The sequence below is a fragment of the Barbus barbus genome (assembly GCF_936440315.1).
Source record: "Barbus barbus genome assembly, chromosome: 12".
NCBI lineage: Eukaryota > Metazoa > Chordata > Actinopteri > Cypriniformes > Cyprinidae > Barbus > Barbus barbus.
The window spans coordinates 11,615,456-11,634,099 of record NC_136740.1 but is presented as its reverse complement, the minus strand read 5'-3'; the positions used below and the strand labels follow the sequence as shown (position 1 = coordinate 11,634,099).

Sequence of the window (18,644 nt, the reverse complement as noted above, 5' to 3'; positions counted from 1 at the left end):
ATATTATTGTGGTGGAGAACAGCCACAGCTCAGCTCTGAACCACAAACCACACCAACATAGGCTGAAGAAAAAATTGTCTTAGCCTGTTACCACTGAGGTGAAGGGAAAGAGAGTGGGAAACAGAGAGCGGGGCAACTCTCTGCGGGCCAGTCCTGCTGCACATTAAAACTCAGCGAACAGGAAATGGTCCTAATTAAGAGCTCAATCTAGCCAACGGGAAGAAAGACGCTTTAGACGCTGTACAGGTTCCCTGTCAAACTCGCTCACCTGCTCCTCAGCGAGAGAGAAATAAAAAGCGTGTGTCAACAGAGAATAAAGAATAAACCTGTTATGAAAGGGCAAAATATCATAAGACAAAAACTTTCCATACACCCAGAATTACTGCTCATGTGGGTGTACATCAAGTGCATGACTGTCTGTGTGTGTTAGTGTGTTTGTATGGTCTACTGTATATTTTGTATTAATGACAGGCTGTCATTTCAGAGGGGATAATAAGACCCCCGGAGGGTGAGGGGTGGGCATATGTACACACTCAAAAACACACACGCACACACACACACACACACACACACACACACAGTGCAATCCTGACCCTCTCCTCTCACATTACATACACTGTCTCCCTGTTCCAACATGACATCACTCCTCCCTTTCTATTCCTCGCTGTCTTTTCTCTTTTTCTCTCTCGATTTCAGCAGGATCCTCCACTATCATTCTCTCTCTGAGCTAAAAGACACCAAACCCAACATCACTGACCTTGCTAGAGAGCCTCAAGTCTTAGAGAGTTTAAGATGTTACTCTATACTCTCCTTGCGTATAGGGTTATAGCAGGTTAATCTTATGGTGACTTTTTCAAGCATTTACAATACATAACGCATTCTAGTACAGAATATAGGGGGCCTTACTCAGGAAACACAAGCAGAATACTGTTTAAATCATTGTGAAATGACTGTTACTGTATGTAAATTGTCATACAGTTTAATGCAATCATTTACGCAAGAATGGTTTTGAGAATGGTTTACTCAGAAATTCATTCAGTTTTTTGTTTAATGAATGGCCCTAAAAGAAAACATTTAAAACATTCAATCGAAGATTAGACTGAGTTCTAGTAACATATTCTAGAACAGAATCTAAATTAAAATTACTGAAGAATTTTAGAATATTTAGAAGCATTCTAAATGTAAAAAGTTTTAGTGACATATTTACGGCATAATAGAGTATAATATTGCAGGGAATAATTCTAGTTTGTTTTACACAGACACATTCTAGAACAGGATCTAAAAGAAAATATTGAAGAATTTGAGAAGATTTGGGACCAGATTTACTAAACAGGGCAAATTAAGATGAGACTGCAATCCCATAAAAGCACTGATGTGCATTCAATGCATTCTATAATCGAGAAGGGAGAAAACAATTCTAGAAAAGTCATTATTCTGAATAGCAGTACACATTCTCCATTCTGGAATGTGACTTACAATGCATTTTTGAACACTATCTAGAAGGGAACTCCAAGAATTTTAGAAAATGTACACATATTTCAAGCTTTTCCATAAGCAAAACATGTTCATTGCAGATTTTGTACGGCTGTCCTAACCAGTATAAACATAATATTCCATAATCATATTAAGTAGGAGTCATTATTAAAGAATTCTTTAAAAGTATAGTTTCTGCTAGTGACATTTTAGAAAATCTAAAGAAAACACTAGATTGGATTCTTGAAGTGATTCTTGAGGACAACATTCTAAAACTATCAATTCTAAAAGGTTCTGAATGAATCTTTGAATCTATTGAATATTTCTAGAAAATTCGCAATTTTGGATGGTTATGTATAATGAATCTTTGAGGAATTTCAAAAAATTCTTGAAAATGTTATATTCTACACATAATCAAGCAATGCATTTTGCATTCAGTCTTCGTATGGCAGTCCTAAACATAATATTTCATCATGAGTATTGGCATAACCATATTAAGTTCTGGAATACAATCCAAAAACTCTAAAACATTCTGGACAATGATATTCAATGCATTCTATAATTGAGAAGAAAAAGAAAACAATTCTAGAAAAGTTCTTATTCTGCACATTGATAAATGATTTTCTATATATTTCTATATATTGTTTCTCAACTTGTTGTTTTAAGTTTATACAACAAAAAGTTGAGAATCTCCTACAAAAATAAGTTGAGAGAACTCAAAAGTCTGCCAAAGCTGGTTGCCTTAAAATTTTAAGTTGGCTCAACTTTGGGGAAGTCGTGGCCTAATGGTTAGAGAGTCGGACTCGTAATCCAAAGGTTGCGGGTTCGAGTCTCGGGCCGGCAGGGATTGTAGGTGGGGGGAGTGAATGTACAGCGCTCTCTCCACCCTCTATACCACGACTGAGGTGCCCTTGAACAAGGCACCGAACCCCCAACTGCTCCCCGGGCGCTGCAGCATAAAATAGCTGCCCACTGCTCCGGGTGGATGTTCACGGTGTGTGTGTGTTCACTGCTGTGTGTGTGCACGTTGGATGGGTTAAATGCAGAGCACGAATTCCGAGTATGGGTCACCATACTTGGCTGAATGTCACTTCACTTCACTTCACTTCACAACTTTCTTTTTTTTTTACAGTGTATACAAAATCAAGCAAAAATATAATTATGTTTTCTAGAAGATTTTCGATTCTGGATAATGATAATTTTTGAACAATTTAGATAAAGAATTTTAGAACATTTGCAGATCCTACACATAATTCAAGCCTTTTCATAAGCAATACATGTTGTATGCAGCCTTTGTACGGCTGTCATAAACACAGTATAAACATAAAATTTCATAATCATAGTAAGTTGGAGACATTATAAAGTTGCTTAAATGATGCATTCATCTCTACATGCCCAACTGAAGTGACTTCAGCTTAAGAGACTTGACTACCACTTCAGTGAGAGAGAGTGAGATGAGAGCCAGAAAGAGAGCGAGAAAGAGAGCCAGGCACAGTCAGCCCACTGACTCATATCCTTCCCTTCTGACTCCACTCCAGCAATGATGTAATGCTCTTGGCTTCTTACACCCCCCCCCCCCCCACCCCCCCACCTATCTCTCTTTTTAAGTCACACCATCTCTCTCGCTCTCTCTGAATACCATGTTCTCTCTTTCTCTCTCTTTCTCTCTTACTCATTGCACCACACTAACTTGAGCAGACACTGCAGCAGCGATGGTGCAAAAATGTTTCTCTTTTTTTTTTTTACATTCGCTGTGTGAATGTAACCAAAACAGCCCGGGGCATGGTTCCAGCCGCTGGGAGACGATGGTGCGGTCTCCATGGCAATGGGCCTAAACAGCGGGAGAAACAGAGAGAGGCCAAACAGCTTGCAGCTGCCTGGTGCTCCGAGTAAACACAGCACAGGACCTGCCCCTGATTTACCACTTTAATCACACTCAGAGAGAGAGCGAGAGAGCGGGCTTGCCACGGGCCCAAGGACTGCAGAGTGGGTAGAATCATATGAATCTGATCAAATAAATCAAGCTGAGAAGGGCCGTGAGGGAGCCTGAGTCTCATTAAAGACCGTTGGGGATGGGGCGATGAAAAAGCACCGTTCGGAGGAGGGACTTCGTTGACAGGCGGCGGTGACTTAGACTTAAGTTCCATGTAAAGTCGAGGTCTGTCAATGAGAACAACGGCGAGAGCCTTATCCTGGAATACCTCGGGGCGAGCAAGCATGGCACAGCTCACCACAAAGCCCCAATTATGCATGGATACATCTCTCATCGCTGCCGGCTGAGAGAGAAAGAGTGTGTGAGGGGGAAAGAGAGAGACAGACAAACAGAATAAGTGGTTTGGCTGACAGCCAGCCAGTTGTTTCTTCCCGTGACTGAAACTATGCTGAGAAGCTCTCCGGCATGACTGACCCAGGGAGGTTTCAGCCTCCGCCCCCACCTGTCTGTCAATTCATCACACTGATTTGAATCCTTCCCATGGCTAATCGATAATGCTTTTAGCCATGGAAATGCAAAAGACATGTAATAGAGTTTTAAACCATTCATCGTGACAAGCTTGTCTTGTGTGGCCAACATTCAGGTTAGAAAATCCTCTTTGTTGCTTTTCCAGAGTGTATTAGGGGAAAGTGTTTAATTCCACACCAGCTTCTCTTGTAATACATGACCTTTCACACCAAGGATGATAACTATAATAACTATAACATTTTAATAATCATTCCGATTCTATGAGAATAGGCAAGTACAGTCTCCACAACTAAACAACACAGAGGAACGATGTCTTTGGAATCACTTTAAGAAGGATTTTTTACAACTGATGAACAATAAAAACATATTAAAACAGCCAATAAATCTATCCGACTTTAAAGAGCTCAAGCATTTAAAGTAGTAAATTATATAAATGTAGCATGTGTTTATAATGAACAGAACATTATTGTGCGTTGGAGTGGACGCTAATATAGTTGTCTTTATAGTTATAGTTTTTGGTGTGAACAGGCTTTAATAAGCACAAAGTGAACATAAAATTCATATAGACACTATTTGTGTGATGTCATTTTAACAAAATCTGGCCAAAGTTTGGTTGGAGTTTGTTTTGATGGTTTGAAACAGCCAACCAGGACAAACTTTCCAGAAAACTCTCCGCACCCAGAAAGTTTGCAAACACAAGCTACAAACCTCTTTTTATCCCTGAGTGAAGAACAAAGAAAAAACTTTGAAGTGTATAATGGGGCATTTATTGTGAGCGAATTGCACATATAATTACAAAGAATGACACCTGTCATTTGAAGACAACTTCACAGGATCCTATCAGTTCCCAATGTATAAAATCCATATAAAACAGATAACAAATGTTGTTTTGTATTGACTTCAAAGACTGTGAAACCAACAATCTGCAATGTCTATCTTCAACATGCTAGTATGTTTTCTAAGGACATACTGTATACTGTATCTATACAGCCGAGAGCCTGACCAAATTTTTGTCATTGATCATGGTCACTGTCACAAATGTACTTTTTTCTTTTAAGACCTAAAAATGGTGCAGGATCGTAAAGAAACAGTTCACCCAAAAATGAAAATTTTGTCATCATTTACTCATCTTCATGTGGTTCCAGACCTGTATAAGTTTATTTCTAATGCTGAACACAAAAAAAAAGATATTTTGAAGAATTTTGAAGAACCAAACAGTTGTTGGTCCCATAGTAGGCAAAATAAATACTATGGAAGTCAATGGGGACCAACAACTGTTTGATTACCAGCATGCTTCAAAATATCTTATTTTACGTTCAACATAAGAAAGAAACTCATACAGGTTTGGAACAACATGAGGGTAAGGGTAAAATTTTAATTTTTGGGTGAACTATCCCTTTAAATACTAAATTGTTTAACTTTATTAATAACATTGTTTTATTTGACTTTTCAAACAAATTTTGAATTTTACATTTTCAAAGTCCTAAAACTTTGTTTATTTCCTAATTTAAATTAGATTTTGAATCGCAAATTTTAAATGTAATCTCAGACTCATGGACACCACAGTACACCTGTCTCTCTTATTTATATCCATATAAAAGACTTTATTTTATCACTTTGTTCCTCTTGTCTATCCAGCACCCTAGATCTTTTCCTCTCTCCCTTTTCCATCCTTTCATATTCTCAGTCTAGGACCCCTGTCTTCAATCTACCCCTGATCCCTCTCTTCCTCTGACCAGCAGTTCCTGTCTTCCTGATGTTTGCTCCGGGGGTCTCTCTCTTTCTCTCTGTCTTTGCAGGAGTGTGTGCGTTTCTGCATGTGTCTGTCTGGTGGACGGGGATGACACAGTGGTGCTGGAATGAGAGGAGCAGGGCCTGGGCGTTCCTCTCCAAACGCACTATTAAACTCTACGCCGTACACAATGAGCTCACTCTAATTCAGCTCAGATGTACATCCTGCCTGCCAGTCTTCTCTCTCTTTCTGTTTCCCTCTGTCCTCTGAAATTCTTTCTCTTTCAGACATGCACAAGACATACACACTCGCTGCGTATCCAGAAGATGCCACCCTAAACGGAAAGATCTTCTCAGGGTGGGTCACCACAAGTTTTGGCTTTCTCTGCATGGTGTAATTAGCTAAAACATCAACCACAGTTTGTTTTTTCCATCAGAGGGGTCAAGAAGTTTAAATCCTAACAATGGGGCTCTGCATTTCTGATCAATGTGATTGAAAGCAGTCTGTGAAGAAATCGATGACGTCTGTGTTTTGGCCCACAAGAGAAACTGGAGGGGGGGGGGGGGGGGGGGGGGGGGGGGGGGGTATGGGAGGACTCTCCTATGCAGCCTCGTACAAAAACAACACTGCACGCTGCCTCGGCTAGGGTGAATCAGAGTCCCAAAGAGCAAGTATCAAGTTTTGACAGGTTGGAGTCATAAAACTGTGCAGTTTCAATTCTACAGTGTCCTAAGAGAACAATAATCAAGTTTTGTTTCTTGCCTTTTATAAGAGAAAAACAAAGGTTATCATGAGATGAGGTTTAAAATCAGACATGCAGTCATATTGTGATATATAAAGTCTCACTGTACGATATAAAGTTGCAATTTACCTATCGGTAAGCCCCGCCCCCCTTAATTACTGTTGTGCACTCGGACAAATAAACATTACTAGTTGCTACTGTCTTTCAATGACAGCTGTCAGTGTGAAAACCTTGTACCAAGATATTTTTGTCAAATTTTGGACATGGAAGTACTATCATTTAAGTGGGACTTAAATATGATATGGAGGTATATATAAAACATTTAAAAATAATTATGTAAAAATACAGATCACAATGCAAACAGGAGAAGTCTCATGTTAAGGCCGTTATGATCGCAATCACAACATCTCGGATCAACAGTGTTCATGTACCTTAGGGTAAGATTAAATTAATTTACATTTAACAGTTTAATACGGAGAGGCACTGAAATGTAGACCTTCGTTTACGTGTTTTTGGCTTAACTACACTGTGCATGACGTGAGAACAGTTCGCTATTTAGGTTTGTACGTTAGCATGGACTCACTAACTTTAACGTTAGTTTTAGCCAGAGATACCTTGCTGAAGCACAAGATGACATTAATGTTCTGCTTGAGCAGATGAAAATTGTAACTTAATAAGAGGATAGCAACCAGAAAATGATCGTTTTCATCTTTCGTCGTTTTCAGGATTGGGGTTGAATGCTTAGGGACATTTTTACTCTGTTTTGTTTGGGTTTAGGAAATGTAATAAATTCTATTGCCTATCCTCTCGGGATACCTGGAATCAGTGTTTCAAGTACCCCAGGCACATAGGTTTTCCATTTTTGAAGCATAAACCCCATCAAATTGATGAACGCTTCGGATCTTCCAATGTTTCTCTATGGCGCTGAAACCTAAAGATTTCCGAGTTCCGCTCCCCGTGCAACTGATACTCGACTGCTATTGGCTCATTTGAGATAAGATTGCAATTAAATGTCCCAATTAAAGGAAATAAAGTCACAGGCAGATATAAAGTCAAAATTACAAGAAATAAATTCAGTATAAAGTCCCATGCAATGTACAAAGTAAGATATTTTTCTAATTATGAGGCAACTGTGAGATAAATTTTGAAATCAGTCATATTGTGAGATATATAGTCTCACTGTAATACATAAAGTTGCAATTATGAGGTCACAGTTACCAGATATAAAGTTGCATTGTGAGATTAAAAAGTCAAAATTACAAGAAATAAATTTGCAGAGTAAAAAGAAACATATTTTTGTAATTTATTTTACAATAAAATAATTGAAGCAGCCATGCTTCAGAACATACCTAACCAGCATATGCTGGTTTTTTCAACAGGGGTGAAGCATGTTCGTGGATGTATTTGTACTACACGCCTATATACCTACAGAATGTACTTCATCAACGGTTGAGAAGTAAGTTCCCCATCAAATTCAGTAGGCACTCAGAATGGAATTTGGACACAACCATTCTAACGGTTAGTACAGGTTAACATCACTGAGTCACTGCATCTCATGCTGTTGTTGCAATGCACAGCTTCCTTTTCAACCACCAAAATACTTCACAATCTTCCTGTTATTTATGGGTGTGAAAACCAGCTCCCCTTATGTTTAAAGGTGTGAAAACACGCAAGCATGCAAACTGCACTTTCAAATGGCATCGAATTTGCAGTGGAGCTACAAGAAATTCCTGCAGGCACATGGAGGTATGCGCAATTCTTTTAATAGTGCAAATGCATAAAAAACAGGGCAAATCAGTATTAGTGTGCAATTACACAAACGCGCCGATGGGAAGGGAAAATTCTGTGGCTGATTTACTAACAATGCGCACATTAAAGGACACATATGCAACATCTCATTTCCATAATGACCAGCACAATTTGCTTTTTTGGGGGGTGTTAAATAATGCTGCAAATACCAGTAATTTGATGAGTGTAAATGTTAATCATTGCGTTGTGTGATTAATTTTAATACTCTCCTCCCATTAATTTTGCGTCTGAAAGGGAAACTCATACAAATGCAAATTCAACAAGGTTAGGCTCAAAAATAACTGTGTCCACACCTTTTCAGCACTAATTCTTCACTGCTCTTTAGTCTTTAGTAAATCCTGACAGTATTACTTTAACACCAAATCTGGCCCTTAATATTTAATATATTTTAATTATGATTATTAATTATTATATATATATGTATACACACTAAAATAAATAGCTTTATCTAGATCTTGGATTAGAGGAAATAACATGTTGAAGTGAGGAAACTCTGATTGAGGAAAATAAAATTCATAGGCTCGTCCTTATGTCAGAATGAGGATTTTAGTAATAGAAAAGGAAGTGTGCTATAAAAATGATCTATTTTTGTTTTATGAATTTAGAAGTCTTAATTAGAATGCTACCTGTTAGCATGCTAGTAGTTCTGCTGAGTGTTATTTTTTATACATATAAATACAAAAGAGTTATTTTGAATTAGGAAGCTAAAATTCTTAATTAGCATGCTAACTGTTAGCAGTGGTTAATACTGAGTGTTGAGAATTTATTTTAATATTACCTGCTCTGGTTTCACTGAATGCTACACAGGAACTTGCATTGAGCTGTTCTTGATGATCAGTTTATATGCACCAACGGCAGTTTGCATTGCCATCCATTTTGTAGCCTATCTATTATATTGTATGTCGCAAGAGCGTTTCAACTAAAACTATGTCAATCACCACAGCCCCAGAAGAAAAGAACTATTGTTGCTGAACTTGTCCTCCCATATCCATCTCTCATTCAGTACGGCCACCATTCAGACACTAGTTACATTTAGTATTTGCTGTTACCAGTTATGTTCTCCAAGCCCTGGACTTTCTTATCACTCAGTTAAAGAGGTGGAGCTCCCTCACAATGTTTTATCTCAAGCCGACTGACTATGTCTAACATATTTAACACTGACATGACTCAGGAACAGATGTTAGTAATTCACATGCAGAGAGCATTCAAATAATTTGGACCCTTTGAATAGTCATGACATTCAGATTCCCTGTGCTCTTTCATATCCTTTTCCTTTTTTCTGTTAGTCCAGAAGGGTTTAAAATGTTTTTTGTCAAACTGCCTCTCTCTCTGAGGGACTGCATTCCCTTCTGAAAAGCCCAGATTCATGGTGGTTAGTGCTGGTTTTTGATGCTTGCCTACCTTGTGAACCATCATACTGCAGCCATGCAAAATACAATGAAAGTGAATGGGGTCCAAAACTACAACTGGAACATTTTTCAAAATGTTTTCACAAAAGAAAGTCATGCAAGTTTGGTAGACATGAGGGTGGTTATAAGATGAGAGAAATTAAAATTTTAAACTATATCTACAGTATATTAGCATCCCATGCAAGAGGCCAGCATCCAAAATATAACATATGCCGGACTTTTTAGCAGGGCTGGTGTGAATAAAGGGAAAAACCCAGAGTAACGCTTGGAGAATCACAGGAAAAGTTGGGGGTTGAGGGTCCTTGTGTTTCACAGCTGTGGGCCCCCCGCCTGAGCCCTGTTAAGCAGGCAGACTTGAGGAAAGCCAATCTTAATTGATTCCAAGCCTCCAAATCTCTTCAGTAAACATGGCGGAGCAATGAAAATGACTTGTTATCCTAATTCAATGGACGCTGTATAACTCTGTCAGTCTTCACATCCAAAAAAACTCAGAAAGCAGATGGACCCTGGATTAAGCTTACTGCAGTCATTCACAATCACTGTACAGGTAATTACATTTGTAGAGAAAGGGGTACAGAAAAAAATCGGGTTTTGTAGGCCTAGTTGTAAATTGTATAATTTACTGTTATTTTCTATTTATTTTATCTCATTATTTTATTTTATTTTTCATTTTATATTATTTCATGTGGCAACCTTTTGTGTCTGGAAGATGTAAGTACTGTAAGTTCTGTTGCCGAAGTGCGTGTGTCAATATTGCTCATTCTATTTCTGATAATTTAACCAGATTTCTCTCAAAAACAGGAACAATATATTCTTAGAAGATGAGCTTAGTTCTCGCCACTGACAAATCTGTCAACAATGAAACACATAGGCTATAGAAGGAGAGTGGATTGTGTTGTAACCAAATGAACTTCGTACAAGGATCAATAGCCCCTAATTAGTGAGTCTTCTCAGATGTTCTCTCATTGACGGAACAGTGTCATTCATATATATTCATATATATATATATATATATAGCTGATGTCAGTTCGCCATTGAAAATAGTAACATTCCGGCTACTCTGATGTAAGCCTGCCATCCGATACACCACATTTTTATGCCAAATTTGATTCACCCCTCTTTTCTAGGAATAGTTTAATATTATGAACATTTCACAACAGCAAAGTATTTCTAAATCGTGCACGTCAATACTGCATCATTCAGGATTTTTAGTTCAATCATGGCATGATTCTTCGGTTTAGAGCAGCAGGAAGAGAAGATTAAACAGTTTGTGAACAGAGGCACTAACTGGCCTCGATGGCTTCCTGCGGGAAGTGGAGTTTCTGTGTTAAGGGGATTCAAAACCTTTTTTCCCGCTGAGGTGGACATTTCCAAACACACTGATACACGCTTCCATAGGCTGACCCCTGACCTCCACAGTCCCCATAACAAAACAACACTCTCACACTTGTGGAGTCATAGAGAGCTGCAGTTTCCAATGGACATCAGTGAAGATTTAGGTAGCAAAAAGACCAAAATCAAAATTAAATAAATCTCCATATCCAGGTCATACAACTCAACCAGAGGGGGGTACAACACAACCACTACCCATGGGTTATTATAGTTAATAACTACAATCATAAAAAATATTTTTTGTTATTTGAAATAAAAGAAACGTTCACTGAAGAAAAATCTAAATTCACTGAAGTTTAACTTTAAGTACTAAAATAACTCAAATAAATAAACTAACTAAAACTAATTAATAAAAAATATAAAATATATAAAAAATATAAACATTTAAATATATAAAAATAAAAACGAATACAAGTGACAAAAACAACAAATTACTAACACTAAATTACTAACCAAAAATTTAAAATAAAATTAATTCAAAATATATTAACAAAAATATAATATACATCAAGGCCACTAAAATAACACTAATACTACAATGATAAATATTAACTAAATAAACGTTTACCATTTTTGCATTAGAATAATAAGACCTGGAGTAAACATTTGCTTAATTGTCATGAAACAACATACAATTGCCATAAAAAAACAGTTTGGATATATAATAAAATTTTTGTATAAATGTAATTTTGTATTTCTTTTGTTTGATTTTGGTCTGAAATGTGACCCATACAAGTTCTTGACAAATTTCATGATATTGACCAATTACTGTAAGACTAACACAGCTTCTCTCAATAAAATATACAATTTCCATAAAAGGTTGAGGACTTTATGATATCTGAGCTGCATGAGTGTACATCCATAATGAGTGCTATAAACTGTTTCTTTACAGCTTTAGCACATGCACACCCACGTACCAACACAAAAACAGCACGGGCATCGCATATGCTCTGCATGAATTTATATTCACCTCCCATTTCTACTGCTGCAATCTAAAACACAGCAGAGCATTCATAGCAGCGTTCAGCATTACTGCCCCTGACGCTGCAGAAACCCTTCTAACAAAGCTCTCATAAGTTTTGTTCCGATGGTATGCAAACCAAAAGAAACTTTGGTTTGGTCATAAAAATCTGTGCATTTTTCATAACTTTTTTACAGGTTTGTCTAGTAAGAAGTGTCTACTAAGGTCAAAAAAAAAGTTAATGCAGCAAAGAAATGAGAGCTAACTAGTCTCTCTCTCTCTGTCTCTTATCCTCTCTCTCTTTCTTTGACTGTAATTCCATCCCTTTCCCAGAACAAATGCACTGTCAGACCATCAATCAACTTGATTGACAGGCCTTCCATCCAATATTCACAAGTTGTCCAATCTGGGCATCTACGTCCTATCCTGTCTTACCATTGGCAAAGAGATGTGCAGTATTTCTTCACAAAAATCATCAAACACATACACAAACATGAAGTAAAGAGTGTGTTATTAATCGTCGACTGCTTTCAGATAAAAGCTTCTCCAAACACTAAGCAACCCGTATATAAACTTCCTAAGTGACAGTTTAATTATGAAACATCTTGTTTGTGAAAATGTGTTGTTATACACAATAAATCTGTGATTTTGGAGTCAGCTGCAGACATGACCCTCAAATCTTCATCCTAAACCTCCACCACGGCTGAAAATGATACTGTCCTCTCCCTGCGGCCCATCATGTGTTTCAGGTGGTAATTATACTGCAGACAGGGCGCATTCTGATGCAACAAAGAGACAGAGAAAGAAAGACATCAAGAAAGAGGGAATAAGACTGTTGGAGAAAAAAGAAAGACGGGTCAGCAGTGGTATGTGTTTGCGCAAGAGCGGCGTCATCCCAAAAAGCTGATATCCCCACCAGAGCTGCACCACTGATGTCATCACTGTGGGATACACCCAAGCTGGCTACATGACACAGAGAACTTTAAGAGTCACTGCAGGGACAACTGGAAAGATTCACAAACACACACACGAGAAAAGCACGGACATCCAAGGAGTGCTACAATCTTCCCAGGAATGTGAGAATGTGCCCTTTCAAGGACACTTGGCTGATTACTGTAACTGTTTTAGCATTAAATAATGATTTGCTGATCAAATGATGAATATTTAGTTTCGATGAACGTTTTTAAGAAGCATTTCTATTTTGTAGTCAGCAATGTGCTTTTTTTAATTGGGTAAAAGTTTGTGAGAGTGTTGGTGTGTGTATATGAAACTCTGAATGTGTGAAATGCAAAACCTCATTAAAGGCATATCTTCAACTTTGACCCCCATCTAGATTCTGGGTCTAATTTTGTTTTGAAAAACACAGACTCAAACACAGTCTTTTGAAGAACAAAATCACTACTTCTCCACCTTGTGCAAGTCAACTGCTGTATTCTGATAGGAGAAATGCAAACAGCGGCATGGACCTTGGACTAATATTAAACACTAGCCTTCGTCTATTGAACGTTGTACCAGTCACAGCGTTCATGTGATGATGAGAGGGGCGACTTACCCAATCTGTCTGTTGGTGGAAGGAGCTTGAGTGATGACAGAACTGGACTGAGGAGAAGGCAGTGCCTGCTGGATCACTATGCTGCTGTCGTGGTTGGCCATTCTTGAGTGGGTCTGGTGGTGCTGGTTAGGGCCCCCCTGCCCATGAAGAGTGATATTCTGGTCAGAAACAGACATGAGCACAGGGGTAAAACATAAACTGAAGAACACCCCCTACAAGTCAAACCTAAACTACAGTACTAGGAGCAGTAATATTGGCGAAATTTTGCAGACAAAAAGATCCATTGTCTCTTATCAGTAGGGTAAGGATGCATGAAGCTCAAACAGAAACTACCTTCAAACCAAGCAGCTTTTCATACCTGGAGTAGGAATGGAGTCGTATTGAAATGACTGGATTTAGCATTTGGAAATACATTGAACAGCGGTAAATGTGATCGCACCTTAAGGAAGTAGAGCTAAAACTAGAATAGAATGCATGAAGCACTCACTAAACATTATATATAGCAGCTTCTTTGGTTTAGGCCACTTTGACACACCCTGCACTATATTTGATGTGTGAAAAAATGAGGTTTGTTGGTCAGAAATGCACTCTGTTGCTCATTGAGGACCACACCTTGAAGGCACAATTTAAAGTTGCACCTGTTATGGTTTAGAAGATAAACAAGTGCACAGAAATCTACTGATTTTTTTCAGTAGTTTTCTTCATTTGCATCAACTAACCAAGTACTTTGTTAAAGAGGAGAGAATAAATTGTGATTCTGACAGTGCTGTTTATTTGCAATGTCCATAGCTTTAGTGTGCATTAAAGGAATTACGCACAATCATTTTAGATGCACCCACAAAATCTGTGCTGAACACAATTTAACGGTTGGTGGATAGTATACAGACTATCTGATGTACTTTAATGACACAAATTATAATGCTTTTGATCATCATTACACAAATAACTGCATTCATGATCAATCAAAAATGCATACAAATATCTCTTTCAGAAATTTTGTTCACCTCTTTCTGGCTTTTCAGTAATTGCTGCTTACTGAAGACCTTAAATAGATTTTTGTGAATACGACGCAATCTAAATTTACAAAGAAAGGGGCATGTTTGCATTAAAAAGAAAGACAATGACTCAGAGTGCGGCACTATTTTAGCACATTTAGCATCATGGTTAAACTGAACTGTGAAGTAGATTTTGCGTTAAATCATAACACACCGTTTAGCCTTTTAAACACACAGCATCTAACTGCCCTAAAAAACACATCCATTAAACACAATAGATTTGTCTTCCACATTTGTTTTCAGTATACTTAAGACAAGCACAGCAGAATTCTCTAAAAAGGCTCTGGGCGATATCTTCCTCTCACCTGTCTGCACCTGAGCTCAGCAAAGTCCTGCTATAACCTGCAGCTTGCTGACTTGGCATGGTGTACTAACCCTAAACCTCAAGTGTAAACTCCCCAGATTAACAGACACCATCAGTTTATCTACAGCGTGGATAGTAGGGTGCTGGTCACTGAGCCCAGCCATCTTGTGACACAGTTGTGGTTCAAGTGCTAAAACAGTCATTAAGGTCTAAGGTGTCTGAATGCGTCATTGTCAGACCTTGATGATCACCGTGGCTTTGCAACTATCATCCTATTTATTACTTCGAAATATGACTTTGAAAAACATGAGAATTTTTTTTTACTTCTTAGATAGTTACACACATATAACTTGCCATGATTGGCTTGCTGTACTCACAAGACCACATTTGCTCCTGTTGTCCATGTGTGCACATGTATAAGTAGTTCAACATTTCAAAATTGGTCAATCAGTTGTGTGAACTTGAAGTAGAACTGCCTATTTGTCCAAATAAAGGAAGATGAGAGGAGTGTTTATTTTTTAAATTCTCTTTGGCGTTGCTAGTGATGCAGAAATTACTTGCCTTTAAAATGGAACAAGAAAAGCAGAAAAAGACAGTTAGAAGTTCTTTACTTATGCCTACTGCCTAGTAAAGAGCAACCTGACCATCATGGAACCTTATAACTGACTGAAAGTAACCAATTTGAGACGTTTTCAAAAGAGTCTAATGGTAGCTAACTGTACAATAGGCCTACTCTAACAAGTATAAAATATATAGCACACAAATACTTGTTAAATTAGGTCATCTTTGTTGCAAATGTATATTGCATTCTTAGCATTGTGGCAAGAGGGTCTATAGTGGTTATTAGCATGCATGTCTTATTTCAGGGTCCGCCACTGTCAAGGAAGGCAGAACGACAGTTTAGAGAAATTCATGCAAAGTTAAGTTAAAAGTTGCTTAAGTCAGTTTGAAGTCAATATTCTATGGCAGCCTGTTTCCGCCACTGAATAAAATAAAATAAAAAAGGTTATTGCGACTTTTTATCTCACAATTCTGACTTTTTTTCTCAGAATTGTGAGATATAAACTCGCAATTGCGAGTTAAAGTCCAATTTTGGGGGGGGGGGACTGATATGTTCTCAGAATTGTGAGTTTATATCATGCAATTCTGAGAAAAAAAGTCAGAATTGTGAGATAAAAAGTCGCAATATCCTTTTTTTACTTTTTATTTAGTGGCGAAAACGGGCTTCCATAATATTCTCACATACTTATGTGAAGTGTGTTTCTGGTTTTAGACCTGAATCGAGATATCTTAGCAGCCATAAGGTAGTTGCCTACCTTTTGGAAAAGTGTTCCACATCAAAAACAAGGCTATGATGCTTTAAAATAGGCAGCTCACACCGTTTTGGAAAAAGTGTGATATTTGATATCCAGACAAACAACTCTCTTTATGAACACAACTGTCTATCAGTTTGAAGCTCAGCTGCCACATGTGATCTCTGGGTGTATCTTTACCTGCTTCAGCAACTGAACCTCCACCTGCCTGTCATGTATGTGTGTGTTACACACAAAGCTGAAAGTCTTCAGTGACTCGTTGTTATGGTGGATGGGGTAATAGTGACAGCGACCTTTAGCATCGGGGATCACAACTGCGAGACCCACACTATAAGCTCACCTGTTTGCTGTCCTCCTCCTCCTGCGCCTTGCAAAACTCCTGTTCGATGGAGCAGTCCAGCTCGCTGAAGAGACCCACCTCCTCACAGTTCTTCAAGAAGCGCGTTGGGGTTGGTGTCTGGTCTAGAAATGTTTGAGGGAAAAAATATTGCAAAATTTAGCAGGGCGTATTAGTTTAACTGTTTACAGTGACATTGAAGGTCTAATGGGTTTGATTATCGAGGAAAACATCCCATTTTTAGTACATATCTATTCATTTATTCATAAATACTTTGACAATGGAATTTACACATTCAAAGACACAAATGCACTTTATTAAATTGAATTCAGTTCTGAATTTAAATTAATTTTAATATTTTTGAGGGCATAAAGTGAAGAAAATCAGGTCGGTACAACTGTCCTGATATAATAAGAATAAAGTAAAACAATAATAATAAACCCTCATTAAAAGGATAAAATCTCTAATGGAAGAAAACGCTTATTTAGTAGTTTGGCATATTTTATTATTCACACTTCTTATTATCTTTCATTATTAATTCTATATCAAAAATAAACAGTGAAGCCTTTTTTTATATTATAAATATTTGACATTTGTCACCAAAGTCATGTGGTGAAACCAATGTGCAGAAACAGGGCAACAAACACAGAACACAGACAAATATAGAAATATATATATTTTTTAAATATATATAAATATTTTGAATATAATTATTTAAAATATTTTTTAGAATCTAATCACTTTCTATTTTTACCCAAATTTAAAATTACATTTTAGTTATTGTTAACTCTGCATGAACAAATTCTGAGTGTTACTTTCCTGACAACAACTCTGCATCTCTGCACACAAGTTTGTTCTAAAGTTCAAAACAAGTTTGCGGTAAATTCCCCATGCAAATTGAACCCAACCCAAACAGCTAAATAAAAGCTTCTGGAGGGACCATGTGGTCCGTGGCACTAGGATGCATTTCTAGCTTCATGCCGTGTCTCTCTCCACTCAGGCTGTGATTCTGTCCTTTTCATTATTTACCCTTGTCAGAGTGGCAGATCAGATTTCTGGGATCAGCTTTGGGTTTCTCATTCGCTTCGCATTCTTTTACATGCAGGCCCTTCTTTCAGTTACTCGCTTGCTAACGAAGGTGCACATGCGTTTCTCCACTCACTACCTCTCGTTTGCTCAGCCTCTTTCCCTCAAACACACTCCATAGAAAAATCACACACACACTTCTTATTGAGTTTGTGGTGGGATGATAATTTCTAGCCGCTACTGGAACCACATAGTAACTCATTATCTTGCACTTTATCAACCCCACGATGAATATTACAGTCTAGACTGAACCGCACATCCCGGTCTCGTAGAATCCTGTAAAGAGTTAATTATTTCAGGATCCCTGATCTGTGATAATGTGAACAGTATCTTGATAGAAGAGGATGAATTATTTAGATATATTTAGATGCAAATACTCTTGCATATTATTGATAACAAATAAGAGAAATATGAGAGTGTCCAAAATTGCATGTGCCAAGTTCTTTTTATTCATGGCTTCATAAGGTTATAATTATCCATAACTCATAATAATTTAATTAATTGCATAATAAAGCAAGTGGCGCATCTTACAAATCACAGAAATCTGATTTGTTTTTCACATATCATCTATAGGACTTGTATCATCATTTTGCAAGTTCTGCTTTCTTCAACATTCAGTGGAAAGAGAGGACAGAATCTGAAGATTTTTCTTTTGCTCTTGATCATTATGGTACATTAGAAAACATTAGTGATTACTGTATTTTACATATTCATAAATAAGCTCATTTGAGTTTGAAACTCCTTATTGTTTCCTTGTTTGTAATACAATATAAAGTGAATGACACACAGTTCAATATTTGGGGCAAGAGTGAGCATCACAAATGACAAAAAACTACATGAAGTCTGATCTGACCAGGCAGACTGAGAGTCATTTACAAAAATCTGATTTTAATTGGATTTCAAACCACATCCGAGAGTGGATCGAATCTTGTATATGATTTATTTGTATACACGTCTAAAAGATTTTATACAAAATGACTAGATAGATAGATTGTTGATTTGTATATGTAAACTAGAC

At 37.6% G+C, this 18,644-nt stretch overlaps 1 protein-coding gene across 1 annotated transcript in view; it reads right to left on the bottom strand.

The window, feature by feature from the left end:
* LOC306878523 (cyclic AMP-responsive element-binding protein 5-like) overlaps nucleotides 1–18,644 on the bottom strand; it is a gene marked incomplete at both ends in the record, with an annotated part of 58,124 nt that overhangs the window by 27,715 nt on the left and 11,765 nt on the right. The window contains 2 exons of the mRNA XM_079430965.1: nucleotides 13,532–13,689; nucleotides 16,544–16,665. Coding sequence (XP_079287091.1) covers nucleotides 13,532–13,689; nucleotides 16,544–16,665 — 280 coding nt within the window. The remainder of the gene's footprint in view (nucleotides 1–13,531; nucleotides 13,690–16,543; nucleotides 16,666–18,644) is intronic.